This window comes from Abrus precatorius, unplaced genomic scaffold (assembly GCF_003935025.1).
Source record: "Abrus precatorius isolate BTA unplaced genomic scaffold, Abrus_2018 Scaffold7, whole genome shotgun sequence".
Lineage (NCBI taxonomy): Eukaryota > Viridiplantae > Streptophyta > Magnoliopsida > Fabales > Fabaceae > Abrus > Abrus precatorius.
In genome coordinates this window covers 9,128,970-9,146,204 of record NW_020874417.1, presented here as the reverse complement: position 1 = coordinate 9,146,204, position 17,235 = coordinate 9,128,970, and the positions used below count along the sequence as shown (strand labels likewise).

Below are 17,235 nucleotides of genomic sequence, written 5' to 3'. Positions count from 1 at the left end.
AAAACGTGTCATGTGCAAAGGGAAGCTGAGTTGATCTTGCAACATATAACCGAACTGACGTGGCACTCAGAAACCATGCAAAAGAGAAACACAGTACACGTGGCACCTTCCACTACACTAACCCACTGCATCACTCCCTCTATAAACCGCTTGCAATGATTCTATCGCTTCAACAACGCGTTTTAAGAAACCCCAAAACGACACAGTATTAGCAAGAAAGATTCTACACTCTCCAACCTTAATGGAAACTCCTCCATGGGAAGCACTTATTCTCGTAGCTAACTACCTTGACCCCAAAACACTGGCCATAGCTTCATGCGTGTCAAAGTCATGGTTCTCTTCAATGTCCTCTGATCATCTTTGGAAACCCATCTTAGCCACCCATTTTCCCTCTCTCTTCACTCTTCCACCCTCCGCCGCCGCCGCCGCCTCCTTCCGCCGCCTCTTTGCAATAGGCCACGCCGCAGCCACGCGCCGCCACATGAAGCCTTCAAAGCCCAAACTCTCGCTCAACGACCTCGTCTTTGCCATTTCCATTTCCCACCGAAACTCCCGCGTAGTTTCCACGGCAAGCGATTGTGACGCGCTTGCAGTGGATTACCCCGGCGTGTTCCGGTTCGGGGTTGGCTTTGACGACCCCGTTTTGAGCGAGGGTTTGGAGGAGGTGAGGGTTGCGTGGAACGTGGTGTTGAAAGGGTGGAGAGGGGTTTTCACCATGATGGAGTGTGAGGGGAAGGTGGAATTTGTGGCCGGCGGTGAGGGGTGGTTCTCACAGGAGCTTCCGGCGCCGGGGTGTTGCTCGAATGCGGTGGCGAGTGCGGTGGTGGCGGATTTGAAGATAGGGATGTGCGGTAGCGGTGAAGGGAGTAGGAAGGTGAGGGTGGAGAAGGTGAGTGTGGGAATTTTGAGTGTTGTGGATTGGAGGTATGTTAGCGTTGAAGATGGTCTTAGGTACTTGGAACATTTTCTTCTCACCTGCGGTTCATAAAGTTTAAATATATAAAACAATAAATTCCTTTTTGTCTCCTATTTATTTGTGGAGAAGGTTATATTTATATGATTTTATTTTTGTCTCCTATAAATTTGATAGCATTTACACGATGTACATTGCTTTGTGATATTTGAAACTACTAAAAATAATTTATTTATTTTTTTCTTGACAAGGAAAATGTTTTAAAAGTGTACTCTTTATTTTTCATAATAATATTTTCACATTCACACTCTTTAAAAAAAAAAAAAGTAGGTAGATAAGTATGTTCAAAACAATATATTTATAAAGAAACACTTTTAAGCTAGAACTATTATCAATATTATTTTGAGAGATTAATCATTGACATTTAGAATAAGATTTTAATTTTAATTACAAAATATTTATGGTATTACTTTTAAAATCATGGTTTGTCTACTGTAGTGTCCATTGAGAAAGCTTTTTAAAAGAAGGATGTGAAAGAATAGATATATTGATTTCGAAACTGTTACAAATAGGAAGTAGATGACTTCCTTCTTTTATTAAAAAAAATTATCACATTGGTAATGAAATTTTGATAACTAAAATCTTGTCACTTTAAAGATATATAAATATTAATATATTATTTTTTATATAAATTAGTGACGTTTTATTTTTTAAAAGAATGAAAATATGCGAGTGTGTCAAAAAATCTAATTCGTATATAATTAATTAAAAATTACTATATTTATAATAGTTATTTTTACAGTTATGTTTACAATATTTTTTAAATAATTGATTATACAAAAATTTATATTGAAACACTTATAAAATATAATAAAAATATTCATTTTTAAAATTCGTAATTATATAACAATTTTTTATAGAGCATGATTTATTATTGAAAAGTGTTATGTATTTAGTTTATTGATTGTATACAATAATTTAAATTATATATTAAATTAGTTATTTCTATCATATTTTTTAAAGATAATAATGAATATAATCAATAATAATTTAAAAATTAATACTATAATTTAATTTAAGAAAGTATGTTTGACTAATTTTTAATAATATAAAATTATGGTTGGGGAAAAATATTTTGAAAATATAAGCTTTTAGGGAAATAAAATAATTTACACAGGATATAAGAAAAAAAGGATTAGTTTTTTTTTTCTGGGTCTCTTTAACTTTTAAAAAAATTTCATTTGTAGTTGGAAAAATTCAAAGAAAAAACAAATAGAAGTACTGATAGAGAATAGATTAAAAAAATAGAAAAAAAGGTGAAATCTAGAAAAAGAAAATCAAAACTGTGAAAAGAGATACAAGTGAAATAGAAAAGGAAAAAAATTATAAAATAAGTAGAAAAGTAAATCTTGTTTTAGTAGCACAATAAGACCCTCTTTGTTTTTGGTAAAATCTCTCTTTCAATTTTTTTACTTTATTTCATAGGGTAATTTGGTTGAATAGGCTATTTTTAAAGAATTATTTCTAGTATAGGTTCAAAAATAAATTTTCTGTGGCACTAATATCTGCTGGGAGTACTAACATTTTAACTTTTTTTTTTAATGTATAAATTGTCTTTAGATGTTTACACATGTCATCAGTTGGTACTGACATTATTACGAAGTAGATATATGTTGTCTAGTGTCCATTGGACTATACTTAAGTACACTCTTTTATTGTAAACACTCTATTTAACTCTATTAATTATAATTTATTTTTATTTTTATTTTTATTTGATATATTTATTGTAAATTTTATTATTTTATTTGTTAGAAATAAAATTATTTAATTATAATTAAATATTTATGTTGATAATTTTTAATTATGAACAATTCATATAAATAATTATTATTTAAGAATTAAGTTATCCTTATTTTATTATAAGGAAAAATTATGTTATTTTATATGTTATATTTATTTTAATAATAAATAATTTTTTATATGAAATAAAATTTATTATTTGTTGGTCGAATATTTGATGTGTGAATAAAAAAATCATTTAATAATAACTTAAAAAAGTAATGGTTGCAAATAGTATTACAATATTTGTAATATTTTAATAAAAAGTAGTAAATCTTTTAATTAGGTTATAATTTATTATATTAAAAATTTTGGAATGATATTTATACAGTGTAATTTTTGTATTATTAGTAATTAATTTATTAATAATCATTTAAAATATATATTTATTTTATTATTTTAATTTTACATTTACAATTAAAAAATTTATTTTAGTTAATGGTATTATAGAATAATACATATTTTATCAGCAAAAATTTTGTTTATTAATTTATTTATTTTTGTCTTCAAACTTTTTTTTATATTAATTTTTTCTATTATAGTATAATGTGGAGTGATAGTAACATTATTTATTTAATTTAATCTGAAATTTTTAATTTAAAAAATAGTAAAGTAATGTTAAGTGTAACTAGAAAGGTAGTGGTACAAACTAGATTAGTACTTTGACAGTGAAACTAGCAACTATGTTACACACGAATCAAATCAGTTTCATGAAACAAATAATCACACTAAGACAAACTTTTTAAATTCATACTTATGAAAATGTTATTCTTGATATTTAGTATAATTCTTTAAAAATTACAAATATTTTTTATAGATCATAAAGAATCTTCTAAGCATTTTTAGACTCATAATAATTAAATATATTAAGGATTTATCTATTATAGTAAATAATAAAAATATTATTCATAAAAGTTTCATTATACTATTACAAAATAATACGATAAAAAGTGAAAGTGATAAAAATAATAATGTTAAGATAAATAAGTAGTTGCATGAGAAAAGATAAAATAAAAAATATCAACAAGCGTGATAATATTAAAGTAGTAAAGGTAATTTTGGTCATATGCAAAGAAAATGAGAGGTAAATAATTTGTATGAATTTTAAATTTATTAAAAAAAGTGAAACTCAAAAAGATTTTAGAAGAATTTATTATTAATTAAGTTTAATGATATTGTATAATTTATATATTTTACCTCACTGAGATAAAGTTTGATTGCTATTGACATTATTTCGTTAAAGCACAAAATGATAAAACATGTCTTACTTTAAGAGCACGTTAAAGATGTACTTCATAAATTATAAAAAATATTGAACTTGTTAAGTTTTCACTAAAAAAATTTAGTTTCAAAATGTGGACATTTTAATAATAGGATTTTAACTAAAGTTTTAAAGAATAGTAAGATAAAACTTTGTACAAGATAATTTAGATTTATGTGAAGCTTGTCAATATAAAAATAAAAGACTTTCAAAATCTTTTAATCTTTTAGATTCAATTGTTTGGCAACTGCAACAATAAATTTATGTTTGATTTTAAGTGTTATGTTCAGATACGAAGCATGCCTTTGTTTGAATTAAAAACTTTGAGAAAATTAGTATTAAAAAATTAAAATATTTTGTGTGATGGGAAAGGAATGTTTAGAGCCTTAAATAATATTTTACAAGATTCTAAGATTAAGTTGAGACAATTGTGCCATTATACAAATGAAGAAAAACATAGTTACCCAACTGAACTACATAAAAAATGCCACTTATTATTGTTGGGAATCATTTTCAACTGTTGTTATTCTAACAAAGAGGTTGTCAACACATGTTTAATAACAAATCTCATTATTTTTTGCACAGTTAGCTACCAAAGTATTGTTTGAAACCTTACCATTAACATAAATTATAGTTCTACGCTAAAAGGTGTGTCTTTCTTAGGTAAAGTGGATTGCATAAAGGGTACAAATACTTAAGTCTTCTTGGTAAAAATTTTATCTTTAAGGCATGTAATTTTTAATGAACAATATTTTTCTTCTATAATTAAATAGAAATAAAGGTAAACGAAATTATAAATATTATTATCTCTTTCAATTCACTAACCACTGCATGAACCAAAAAAACCTTGAGTACACATATTCAACCTATCATTGATGTCACAACCACAATCACTTAGAACCACACACAAGAGTCACAAATTTAAGTCACAAAATGCAATGTATATTAATTCAAATTACTAGAAAATATATTTTCATTACTTAATCTACTGTCATTAAATTATAGATTTTGGGTGAATATATAAATATTTTGAATATTAAATTTTGAGTATTCGTAAGCATTTTTTATTTATATAATATTAAAAACTTATAAAAGTATGCTTCTTCTTTTTTATACTTATCATTGTTAAATATAATTTTATTTTAAATAATATTTATACTGCACAAATATATTTATGTAAATTAGCATTTAATTTTTTTAATATATGTCTAAAAGCAAATAATAAATAACTAATGAATAATATTTTTTAATTAAAAGATATAATATTTATGTTGTTAATAAAATTTAATTATAAATGGATTTTTATTATGTATTCTTAAATACATATTAAAAATTAATTAAAATTTAAAATTAATTTTAATTATCGATAAATTATTTTAAATTCTAGAATTATCATTACAATGTTTTGAAAAGTTTTACCTTTAATTTTACATTGAACTTATTTTAATTTTTTGTAACACACATACACAAACCCTAAACCCAATAATATTTTTTATTAAAAGATATAATATTTATGTTGTTAATAAAATTTTATTATAGATAGATTTTTTTATGTATCCTTAAATACATATTAAAAAAATTAAATTAAATTTTACATGAAAACAATCCATTTATATTTATGACAAGAATTTAACAAATAAGTCAAATATGTGCATCACTTACTAATAATCCCACCGGGTAGTAAATCTAGCCAATACAGCATTATATAAAGTAATGTTCTAATGGAGCTTAAATGTTGGAATTATTTAGTAATGTATACGTACATTGCCACTGTGTCCTGTGGCTGAAGCTTAATCCACTTGTCTTATTTTGCAGCGCACCCAAAATTCTTAACGGATTTCACTTTCAAGATAAGGCAACGAAGGGAACAACCAAGTCTCGGTTCCATTTCGCTTCTGACACAAAGTCTTGGCCATTGCAGCATTGGCATAACGAGAGAACAAGGCTTTTCCACTGTTTGGTTCTCTGAACGATAATGGCCACTGTGCGGTCTGAAGCTGCTTGTGTAAGAACGGTTTATGATGTCGCGTCTTCTTTGACGAGGAAGAAGCCACATGCTCGGGTGCTTCAATGTTCTCTCAGAATTAGAGCTTCTCATTCCATGGCTAACAAGAAGGATATCTACAAACAAGTGGGTCTGTTCCAAAATGCTATCTTTTTTTATTCTTTCTTTTTGTTGTGTAAGAGCCTGTGCTAACTGCTTTTGTTCCATGATTCTGTTATTTTTTTGCCTGGACTTGGAATAAGTGTTATTAGTGGTTCAATTTGGTGTTTGCTATGTTGGGTGTGGCTTTTATTATTCATTTATTACTATATCTATGTCATTACCCTTTTGCTTTACAGGAGTGAAAATGGGAAGGTGGAAAATGGAGAAGTGAGATTTGAAGAGATATTTTTGGATACGGAACATATCTTTAAAAATAAGAAAAGTGTTAACCCTACCCTTTTTTGAAAGAGTAATTATTTATTATATTGAAAAATGGTATATTATTTTGTTGCTATTGATGTTCCGCCAATGTCACAAGTGGTGAGAGCTTCAAACTTGTAAGGTTCAATGTTTTTTTGTGTGTCTATTTCAACAAAATGTGAAGATAAGGTCCAATGAACATTGCCTAAGGGATAATGGCCCACTGGTCTGAATATTCTGGAAAAATGTCTCTGGTATTAAGTTAGTAATGGGAGTTGGGAGACCTCATATCATGAACTCTTTTCACTAAATAGTTCTGATATGTGATGTGACAGAAATAAAGGCATCTTTACCTTGGTTCAATGTTAAAATAAGTCACTGCATTAACTATTATATTATCTATAAACAGAATTACTTGTTAATGTAAATTTGTTTGAGGAATGTTGACGATATAGTTAGCATGTATACTTCATGCCGATTGTATCTTTGATCACAGGGGATCATGCATATCTTGTTTTCCCCTTTCTAAATTTGATGCTACCATAGAGGCTTTTATCATGAAGAAATATATGGTTGCTTTATTTTCTGTGTCTTCCTCCCTCTAAATTTGACGGCCTGAACAAACCCTCAGAGCAAAATGTAATTGGATTGAAGATTCTTGATATTATACTCTTCTCCAAATCTAATGAGTTAGAAGTAAAGTCATTGTCAAATAATGACTCTGTGATAGTATAGTTGTAGATAAGTACTGCTTTTATTTTGCTTACTATTTCTGACAACCATTCAAATATGACCAGGTTTATTTTCTCTAAGAAAGAAAATTGAAGATGCAGTTCTTCGTGCTGAGATGTTTGCATCAACAGCCTTGGAAACAGAACAAGCAACATGGATTAAACAGGAAGAATTGGTACGCGATTTTGATTTGTGGGATGATCCAGCTAAGTCCAATGATGTTCTTGTCAAGTTGGCTAACAGTGCCAAAGTGGTTGATTCTCTTAAGGACTTGAAATACAAGGTGATGTTCTGCTCCTATCAGTTTCACCTCAATTTTGACTCCATTACTTGCCTTTTGTTCTATATAAAATTTGATTGGTATGATCATTGTGTTGGCCACTAAACTAATGGTGTATGGAGACTTGGGTACAATGACAGAAAAACAAAATGAAATTACAACGAGGAAAGAAGTGAACATAAAACATTTCTCTGTGTGAGATAATTATAATTATAATAGTTAGTTAGATAGCTATTCCATAAAGCTCAGAGATAGCCTTGATGTTAAACTAAGAAAAGGTTTGGCCAAAAACTCTGTCCTCTCCTCATTTATTCAGATTGCTCATATAAATACACTTAAATTATAAGCTGTCGCGTTGATTTCAGCTCAATAAATCAGCTAAACTATCATATATACATTTACAGCTAATTATCATAAATAAAACAATAACTGTTACAAATAATTATGCAATCAATCCCATACAATCCTCTTTTCCATTAATCATTAATTCTATTGACATCCCCCTTCAAATTGATGTTGGTAAATCTACAAGCATCAATTTGCCAAGTAAAAAATTGTGTCACTGACGTGTCAAGGATTTAGTGAAAATGTCAGCTATTTGAACAGATGTTGAGACGTGGTAGATTGATGACTCTTCAATCATAGGCTTCTCGAATAGAGTGGCAATCAACCTCGATGTGTTTCGTCCGTTCATGGTAAACTGGGTTTGCTACAATTTGTATGGTACTGGTGTTGTTAGCATGCAACAGAGTTGGTTGTTTTTGAGAGAATCCAAGCTCTGTAAGAAGACCACAGCCATATGATTTTAGAGCAAGCGGCAGACATTGCACGATATTCTACTTCAGTAGATGACTTTGAGAATGAATCTTGTTTCTTATATTTCCATGAATAGGAGCATTCCTTAGGAACATACACCAACCGGTAGTAGATTTTCTTGTGTCTGGACATCCAGCCCAATCAACATCACTATATGCTTGGAGTTTCATTGATGAACCAGTAGGAAAAAAATAAACCACGCTTTAGGGTGCCAAGGAGGTATCTAATGATTCGTTGTAGTGCTGAAAGATGAAAATGCTGTGGAGATTGCATGAACTTACTTGCTGTGGACAGCAAAAGAAATATCGGGGCGAGTGATAGTTACATAGATGAGACTGCCCACCAGCTTGCGATATTGAGTGGGATCATCCAGAAGTTCACCTTCATCTCGTCTATATTTAACATTAACTTCCATAGGAGTGTCAACAAGGGTTGTATTTGTTAGTCCAGCTAGCTGGATCAAGTCTTGAATATACTTTTGTTGATTTAGAAAAATGCCTTCATGATGATAGTGCAACTCTAAACCGAAAAAGTAAGTGAGTTGGCCTAACTCTTTCATATGAAAAGTTGAATGCAATAGGTGTTTGATTCTAGAAATAGCATCTTGATCGGAACCAGTCACCACAATGTCATCCACATAAACAAGAAGCACCACGATGCCTTGAGGAGTCCTTTGTAGGAAAAGAGATGGATCATACTGACTTTGAGTGAATTCAAAACCAAGTAATGTCGATCGAAACTTTTCAAACCATACTCTTGGTAATCCATATAAAGATCGTTTTAGTGTGCAAACAGTATTAGGTGAAGGTGTAGGCATACCATTAGGAAGTTTGATGTAAACTTCCTCCTAAAGATCACTGTGAAGGAATGCGTTTTTGACATTCATTTGATGTAGCAGCCAAGATTGTGATGCAGCAAGAGCAAGAATAATGCGCACGGTTGTCATCTTGGCGACCGGGGCAAATGTCTTATCATAGTCTAGTCCATACTCTTGCTTGTTTCCAAGCACAACCAAACGAGCCTTGTAACGATCTATGGATCCATCTGAACGCAACTTTATAGAGCACACAAACTTTCTTCCCAAAGATTTAATAGATGATGGACATGGCATTATGTCCCATGTTTGATTTTCTTCCAAGGCGAGAAGTTTAGTTTCAATAGCTTTCTACCAACATTCATGCTCTATGGCCTTTTTATAAGAGGAAGGAATAGGAATAGAAGATAATGATACTGTCATGGAAGTGATATACCTTTCTGGGGGCTTACTAACACGTGAATTGCGTCGTAGAGGAGCTAATTCTGGTTCTTCTACTGGACCAGCAGCCGAGGAATCATCTTGAGGGGGCCATGAGATTGGATTGTTTGATTATGGGTGATAGTATTACGTCTTTTGTAGGTCAAGAGAGGTTTAGAAGATTGTTGACCTACATGAAAGTTAGAAAACAATGGCAAAACAGAAATTGAAGAAGAGACAGGATCATGATGTGATGTGAAAAAATATATATTTTTTTGGAAGATGACATTTCTAGATACCTGAATTCTACGAAAGTTACGATCATAACATAAAAAGTCCTTTTGATGAGGAGAATATCCAAGAAAAGTACATTCAACAGATTGTGCAGTAAGTTTGGTGCATTCTTGTGGAAGAAGATGGACATAACATAAACAACCGGAGATACGAAGAGTGGAGTAATTTGGTGGGTGACCATATAATCGAGTGAAAGGAGATTCCTTACCTAATGATGAAGATGGTATTCTGTTTATAAGATGGATTGCGGTGGAAAGAGCTTCACACAAAAAACGTGAAGGCACATTGGTCTCCAACAAAAGGTTGCAAACAACATCAAGCAAATGGCGATTTTTTCTTTCCGCTATCCCATTTTGTTGTAGAGTTGAGGGGTATGCCATTTGGATTTCAAAAATTTCTGAAATAAGTGTGACATGTATTCCCCCCATTATCAGAGCGAAGTATTTTTATTTTTGATGAAAATTGGGTCTGAACATAAGCATGAAAAATTTTGAAAGTGGAAAAGACTTCATCTTTTAATCGCAAGAAATAGACCGAGGTGAAACGACTATAATCGTCAATAAAAGTTACAAAATATTTGTAATTAGCATGAGATATAACCGGTGCCACCTCCCAAACATCATTATGGATAATATCAAAAGGTTGTGTTGTATTAGACTGATGGGTTGGAAAAGACAGAATTTTACTTTTACCAAGCTTACAAGGAATACAATCAAAATGAACAATATTATGAGATGGAGTGTGTTTATTTCCAAGAAAACTAGATTTTAACAAGTAATGAAGTACATTTATGTTTGGATGTCCAAGACGCTTATGCCACAGCTGGTAATCAACAAGAGTAGAATTACAAGAAACTAAAGGCAAAGAAAGACTTGGAGGCAATGAGAAATGGATTGGGAAGAGACGTCCAACTTTAGGCCCATTCGCGATAATCTTCCTTGATTGTTGATCCTGCACAGGACAACCAGACTATGAGAATTGTACTTGGCAATCATTCTCGACTAATTGACCAATTGAAATTAGATTACTAGTGAGACCAGAAGAGACAAAAACATTTATGAGAGATGAAAAAATATCACCCGCGGCTGTGATAGGCAATTGATTTCCATCAGCAATATGTATCTTGAGATTTCCAAAGTATTTTTTCACATTAGTGAGAAATTGAACATTGTTGGTCATGTGGTTGGAAGCACCTGAATCAAAGTACCAAGATGAACCTTTGCTAACACCACTAAAAGCACATAATAAATGCCATGCTTACTTTATTTGTTTATTTTTCATCTTATTTGAAAAGAATGCAATGCCTTGTTTTATGTCCTGCAGGTGGAGGAAGCAAAGCTGATCAAGCAGTTGGCTGAGATGAATGCTATTGATTATGGGCTTTATAACCAAGCATACGAAGCATCTTTGGATGCAAGTGAGATTCTAGATCAATATGAGATGTCTAAGCTTCTTAAGGGACCATTTGATATGGCAGGAGCATGCTTGGTTATAAAAGCTGGACATAGTGGCATCCATCATAAGGTTTGATAATGTAATGTTTAAACTTCATTATATTGTGTTTGAACTATAACTTATGAATCTGGTTGCTGTATGATTTTTTGTGTTACTATTTTCAGTAAAACCTTAACCTTGACTATGATGGATGCATTCTAAAATTGATATTTTACTTTAGCAATTGTTTACAAAGAAGTGATTTTCATTGACAACTGAAATTTGTAACTTTCCATATTGTGTAGTGGTGCCAGCCATAAACTTCTACTCATTTATACAGAAATCAACTTCCAAATATAAATGTAGTATTTTTCACTTTAAAATATTAAACTTTTGGATTTTGAAGATTTAGCATTACTTCATTCTTGGAGTTTTACTCTTCCCTGAAGCAGGAATAACTAAACATGGTTTCCATTAGTTACACTTGGAGTTTTTAGCACATGCTCATCATATGTGAGCTTAATTTTTACAGAATTCTCTTCAAGTACTAGAAACTTATGAAAGGTACCAATTTTTTCTGTGTTATACATATTGTATAAACTTCATCTAGACTTGATAAAACTAAGTTACTGATTATCTGCTTTATGATTCAATGTTTTCTTGTTCTCAAACTATTTACGTAAATTTGTTTTGCTGTCCTTGGCCTTTTTCATAAATCAAGCTCTGGGCAGAACAGCTCCTAAGAATGTATGTTAGATGGGCCAAAAGACAAGGTTATGAAGGAAGGATTGTTGACAGGTGTCCATTCAAGCATGGAGGACTTATTTCAGCAACTATAGAATTTGAATTTGAGTGTGCTTATGGCTATCTTTCAGGGGAAAAAGGTTTTCACCACTTGATAAGAGGTTCTACAGATGAATGTGCTCAGCTTGAGGTATAAACATTTCCTTTGATCCTACCTAATAGTAAACTGATTTTTCTTTCCGGTGTACTGTTCTATTTGCATATGGAACTGTATTATGCAAAAATTCTTTTCGGTAAGAAGTGTCTTCTAATTCCTTATCTTTAGTTTTAATTATAATTTGACAACATAATGGTTCTATTTCCGTCACGTAACATTAATACACTATATTGATATCACTGTTAGTTTTTTTCTAAGTTCACGTGGACAGTACTGAGATAATCATAATTGTCCATGTGTACATCCAAAAAATTAGTGGAAATGATATTATATTATATTCATATACTATAACTGTATAGTATATTGTAGAAACAGCCTTTGTGTGCCATATAAAAATTCATGTTGAATTTTTATATTCGATGAAATATCGAGTAAAGTATTGTAATTTTGTCATCAATGAGTGGACTTGTATATTCTATCCTTTAGAAACTTCATCAATGTTTTTAGGCTTATGAACTAAGAATTGAAATTTGATGAAATAATTTTGTTTGCTAATTCAAAATTTCCAGGCTAGCTCAGCGATTGTAGATGTAATTCCCATGTTTCTTGAGAATGCTTGTGATCTAGAAATTGATTCCGATGATTTGATTATCTCATCTCCCTTGATTCAAGGAGAACAGAAGAGACAAACTGAGCTTACAGTTTGCATTCAGCATCGGCCTACCGGCATAAGTGTCCAATCCTCTGGTATGTGTATGTTTGTGTTGAGATGTTTGCTTCTGTGTTTTTCTAATTTCTTTAGTTTTTTTCCATTATATATTTAAGAACATGTGCCAGAATTCCTAATGAAATTGCAATGTCCCATATGATGTGCTACTGTTTCTTTTTTGGCCATTGATGATGTGCTAGTTTACTTGTAAGATTTCTAAATACACAGACATGTCATGTCATGCCCTTTGACCTTTTCTTTGTGTGTGAGTCTTCCACCTGAACATGGCATTAAAACCTTATCAAATTTAGTTCCACACCACATTCATGATCGAGGCTGATAGAGCTATGTGGTCTTATTGGTTGTGATTCTTTCTGATTCTGAATATAATGTGTAAAGCATTAGTTGTTGCGCTAATTTCCTGGGATGTAAGATTGTGTAAATCTGTTAATAATGTTTTTTTAGGAGATATTGGTAATAAAAAGCTCACCTTACGCAATGGTTTCTTGCTTACGATACTGTTTATAAGAGAAGCAGATATTGAAATAAATGGACTTAATCTTATGCTGAGTACTATCTAAGAAATAAATTTAGCTTGTAGTTACCTAAAATTGCTGGAAGAAGTTCTTCATTTTGGCCTTGATTAATTGACGCAGCATAACTCATACGTGGGATGGATTAGAATGCTCTTTGGCAAAAGCCTACCCTTGTCATTGGTTGCAACTTGAGAGAGACGATGGACATGCCTTCGTAGATGAAACTTTTAATGAGAAAGATTGTTAGTAGTATCTTTGGTGGTTCTTAGTGCACTATGAAATTATGATATCCAGTCACTTCACAGCAATATGCCCTGATCTGACACGGAAATCTCACTCTCTCTTCTTTCTCTCTGCTCTCCCTTTCCTTTTTGGTTGTGTTAAACAATGCCTATCACATTATGTAGACTTCAGGTTCTTCTTGAAGCTACTTTTCTATATTTTTTTCAACATTTAGACTGAGTCCTGGTCTTGATTAATCAATTTTACTAGTGGTGAAAGCTTAATAAAGTCAATTATGCTTCATGGGGACATGGCAATTGTGGCTTTTATAAATGTGAATAAAAGGAGACAAAAGAAGTTGGGCATAACTGACTCCGATCAGCATCTTATGTATTCTTGTAACATTTATTATCCTATGCAGAACCTTAGGATGTACCTTTAAATTTTGTTAGTTTAAAAGGGATTTAATGTTTTCTCCCATGAAGATAGTAATTGTTTCTCAAACTTTAGGTAATTCACTCCTAGTCATACCGTACCTTTGTACCATCATTTAACTAAAGGATTAGTTAATTTGAGGAAATGTTTTGTGTTTTTTTCACAAATTTTATTTTGTTTCTTGTTTTTAAATATTTCTATAAAAATTGGTGAAATTTTCCTCCTTTTGACTTTATTTCTTGTTTTTAATCGAAAATTACAATTTCCTATTTTTAAATATTTGTATAGGAAATAGTGAATTACCATTTATACAAATATTTGAAAACAAGAAATGAAGTCATAACTAGGTTTCATTTTTGTAATTATTTGTAAAATATGAAATGAAGACAAAATATTTCCTCAAACCAAATAGGTATTTTATTTGTAAAGCTTATATAAATCACAAATAATTAGTGAATCCAATTATTACATTTAATGAACATGAAAGAATTCATGTCACACTAAATTTTTCTTTATCCATTGATTATTAATGTTTAAATAAAAAGTAGAGATGCATAGTGTGACCTTGATCTCCACTTTGGAATGGCATTATCATACCATGATATATGCAGTTGTAAATTCTCGGTTTGCAGTTGTCTTGATTTCACACATGCAGAAGACCAGACATTGTATGTGGAAGAAGTTAATTTAAATTTTTGTTCATTCATCATTTTCTTTTGAACCACATCCCCCAACAATCATTCGACAGAACTAAACTACCTTGTCATTTTCTCTTCAGCATTTTTCCTGAAAAATTTGCCAAGCATAAAAATGGAAATTTTACTGAATTGCAGTTTTTTCTATTTTGTATTTATGAAGGTGAGAGAAGCCATTTTGCAAATAAGATTAAAGCATTAAACAGATTGAAAGCTAAACTTCAAGTGATAGGAAGGGAACAAGGAGTTGAAAGTATAAATAGTATAAGGAAGGAAAACATTGTCAATTTGTGGCAAGAAGCAACTAGAAGGTATGTATCTCATCCGTACAAGTTAGTACATGATGTAAAGACAGGTATTGAGGTGCCAGATCTAAATTATGTTTTGGATGGGAATATTGGATCCCTTATTGCAGCTCATATTAATACCAGAGTCATCTCATAAGGTTTGAATCCATGTTCCTTAGGCCACCTTGTTCTTATCCTGCTATTACTTAGCATAATAGACTTAGTATTTTCACTTTTTCAATCCTGAAAATTCTCAGGAATTACCTCAATTGATTTATTGGAGAGGAAAGAAATTTGAGTATCAATTCATCCATTTTGGCTTGTATTGACAGATTTTGTTGATGAGTTGAAGGTCAACAGCATTATATTCTAAACTATTTTTTCTTTGTTTATTACTTTATTGTGTTTGCTTTCTTTGTCCATATTCTATAATGTTGACGCCAAAACCATTTGGATATACCTTTGGCAATGCTCCACACTTGTAACCTTAGCCAAATTGTGAGTTTACTAATAGATATGTCATCGATCATGATCATTTAAATTTGATTTAGTTATAGCTCCTTGGATGCAATAATTGTTAATTGGTTCAATCAGTGCACAAAATGTTGTTGGTTATGAACTTGTTTGTTTAAAATTATTTCACAAAAAAGAGAAATTTTAAAAAAAAAAAATTCTGAACCCTTTTAGTTGTTTGGTTAAGATTAGGCTTAATTGTATTTTTGTTCCTTTGGCCTATGTGCTATTTTAGTCCTTTTTTTTTTAGTTAATTAAGTCCCTTAATGTTTAAAATTGTGCAAATTTGGTTCTTCCATTTATTTTATTTTACGTAAAACCTTCAGTTTATTATTTTCTGTCAAAATATTTGAGCAGTGTATGACAAATTTATCATATAAATAATTTTAAACATTTAAAAGTAAAGAAATTAGTAATATTTAACAAAAAATTTGATGATAGGATTGTTGTAGGGGAAAAAAGGTTTAAAACAATTTTAAATTGCTTTAATTTTTTAAGATTTTGAGTACAAAAATTAAAATTTGAGTTTGTTAGGTAGAAGGCAAAATCAGCAAAAGGACTAAATTTGCTTAATTTTATAAATGGGACTTAATTAACTGAAAAAAAAAATAAAGAAAACCAAAACCGGATATATGACAAATGAAATGGATTGCAAATGTAATTAAGCCTTAAGTTATGAAAAAAAATAAAAATAATTTAATTCTAACTTTTATGAGAAGCTATTTTAAAAAGCCTTTGTAAAAAAAAAAGTTAAAGTTACAACTACCCTTTAAAATAAATTTTTTTATAATTATAATCAAATAAAAATTAGCTTATACTTTTCATATATCTAAAAAAATTCACTTTTTATATATTCTTAAAATATTTTTTTTCCAAAAGTTGAAACAAAGACAAATTTAAACAGTCTTGCAGGTTTCCTTTGTGAGTGTAGAGTTCTTTAGTTTGGAGATTACTTATTTTCATTATTTTTTTTTGTTCTTCTAGAATTTAAAATTTATGAACATGTGTTTAATGCATTCTGAAAATTATATTTTAAAAATTATATATGATTTATTTTTTAAATTTAATTGTTAGAAAGTATAAAATTAAATTTTGAAAGCCATTGTAAAAAAATTCAAATTTTAATTTTTGAAATTTAAGAAAAAAAAAGGTGTAACTAAAAAAAAAAAAAAAGAGGTGGTGTAAATAACCATCTTTTTCAGTTTTCATAGCTGAATTTTCATTTGGACATGGAAATAGAAAAACAAAGTGAAGGAAAATGGGAGGTAAGAATAAACAACAAGGAAGTGAATGAACAAACATAGTGCAAATTTAGATTCATGTTTAAATCATTATGAATTCATATTTACTTTAATCTATTAATTATATTTTTTATGTATTTTTTTAATGTGTCTTCAAACACACGCTTAAAGGATGTTTTACCATGACAAATTACTAGAAATAGACAATTGAAAATAAGAGCATGTTGGCTTGTATCAAGGTCTACACTTCTTTTATACATTGATTGAGTTAGATTTGCGAGAAGTTAATTTTGTTTTTCTTAATTAAGTAATTAATTTCTAAAATTATTATCATTTTTTATTTTTATTTTATAAAAAATTATTTTATTTTAGTTCTTACATTTAACGACAAGACATATGATTTTAATCTCTTGCTAAGAACTAAAATTATGTGTTTTTTGTAATTTTAAGAATAAAAATTAAATAAATTTTTGTAAGGACTAAAAC

General features: G+C 30.1%; 2 protein-coding genes across 5 annotated transcripts; both read left to right on the top strand.

Annotated features, from left to right (window-relative positions):
- The first annotated feature begins 241 nt into the window (after positions 1 to 241).
- Positions 242 to 988, top strand: LOC113871434 (probable F-box protein At5g04010). The gene has a single exon (XM_027508531.1). It carries the CDS (start codon positions 242 to 244, stop codon positions 986 to 988), a length of 747 nt encoding a protein of 248 aa, XP_027364332.1.
- A 4,782-nt stretch (positions 989 to 5,770) lies between these two features.
- LOC113873602 (peptide chain release factor PrfB3, chloroplastic) lies at positions 5,771 to 15,364 on the top strand. 4 transcript variants are annotated; one of them, XM_027511796.1, is made up of 7 exons: positions 5,821 to 6,148; positions 7,218 to 7,435; positions 11,100 to 11,300; positions 11,932 to 11,983; positions 12,086 to 12,144; positions 12,681 to 12,858; positions 14,872 to 15,364. In XM_027511796.1, the coding sequence occupies exons 1-7, from the start codon at positions 5,989 to 5,991 to the stop codon at positions 15,150 to 15,152; spliced, it is 1,149 nt and encodes a 382-aa protein (XP_027367597.1). In that variant the 5' UTR covers positions 5,821 to 5,988; the 3' UTR covers positions 15,153 to 15,364. The 4 variants fall into 4 exon arrangements, with proteins under 4 accessions (XP_027367596.1, XP_027367597.1, XP_027367599.1 ...); XM_027511798.1 differs by adding an exon at positions 6,357 to 6,402 and having other exon boundaries at positions 6,007 to 6,148; positions 11,932 to 12,144; XM_027511795.1 differs by having other exon boundaries at positions 5,771 to 6,148; positions 11,932 to 12,144.
- The last annotated feature ends 1,871 nt before the right edge of the window (positions 15,365 to 17,235 follow it).

Excerpts from the sequence above, each read along its gene's own strand:
- LOC113871434 (XM_027508531.1), top strand. The coding sequence starts at position 242 with ATGGAAACTCCTCCATGGGAAGCACTTATTCTCGTAGCTAACTACCTT.
- LOC113873602 (XM_027511795.1), top strand. The coding sequence starts at position 5,989 with ATGGCCACTGTGCGGTCTGAAGCTGCTTGTGTAAGAACGGTTTATGAT. Across the intron at positions 7,436-11,099 it reads TTAAGGACTTGAAATACAAG|GTGGAGGAAGCAAAGCTGAT; the intron begins GTGATGTTCTGC and ends TATGTCCTGCAG. Across the intron at positions 11,301-11,931 it reads ATAGTGGCATCCATCATAAG|CTCTGGGCAGAACAGCTCCT; the intron begins GTTTGATAATGT and ends TCATAAATCAAG.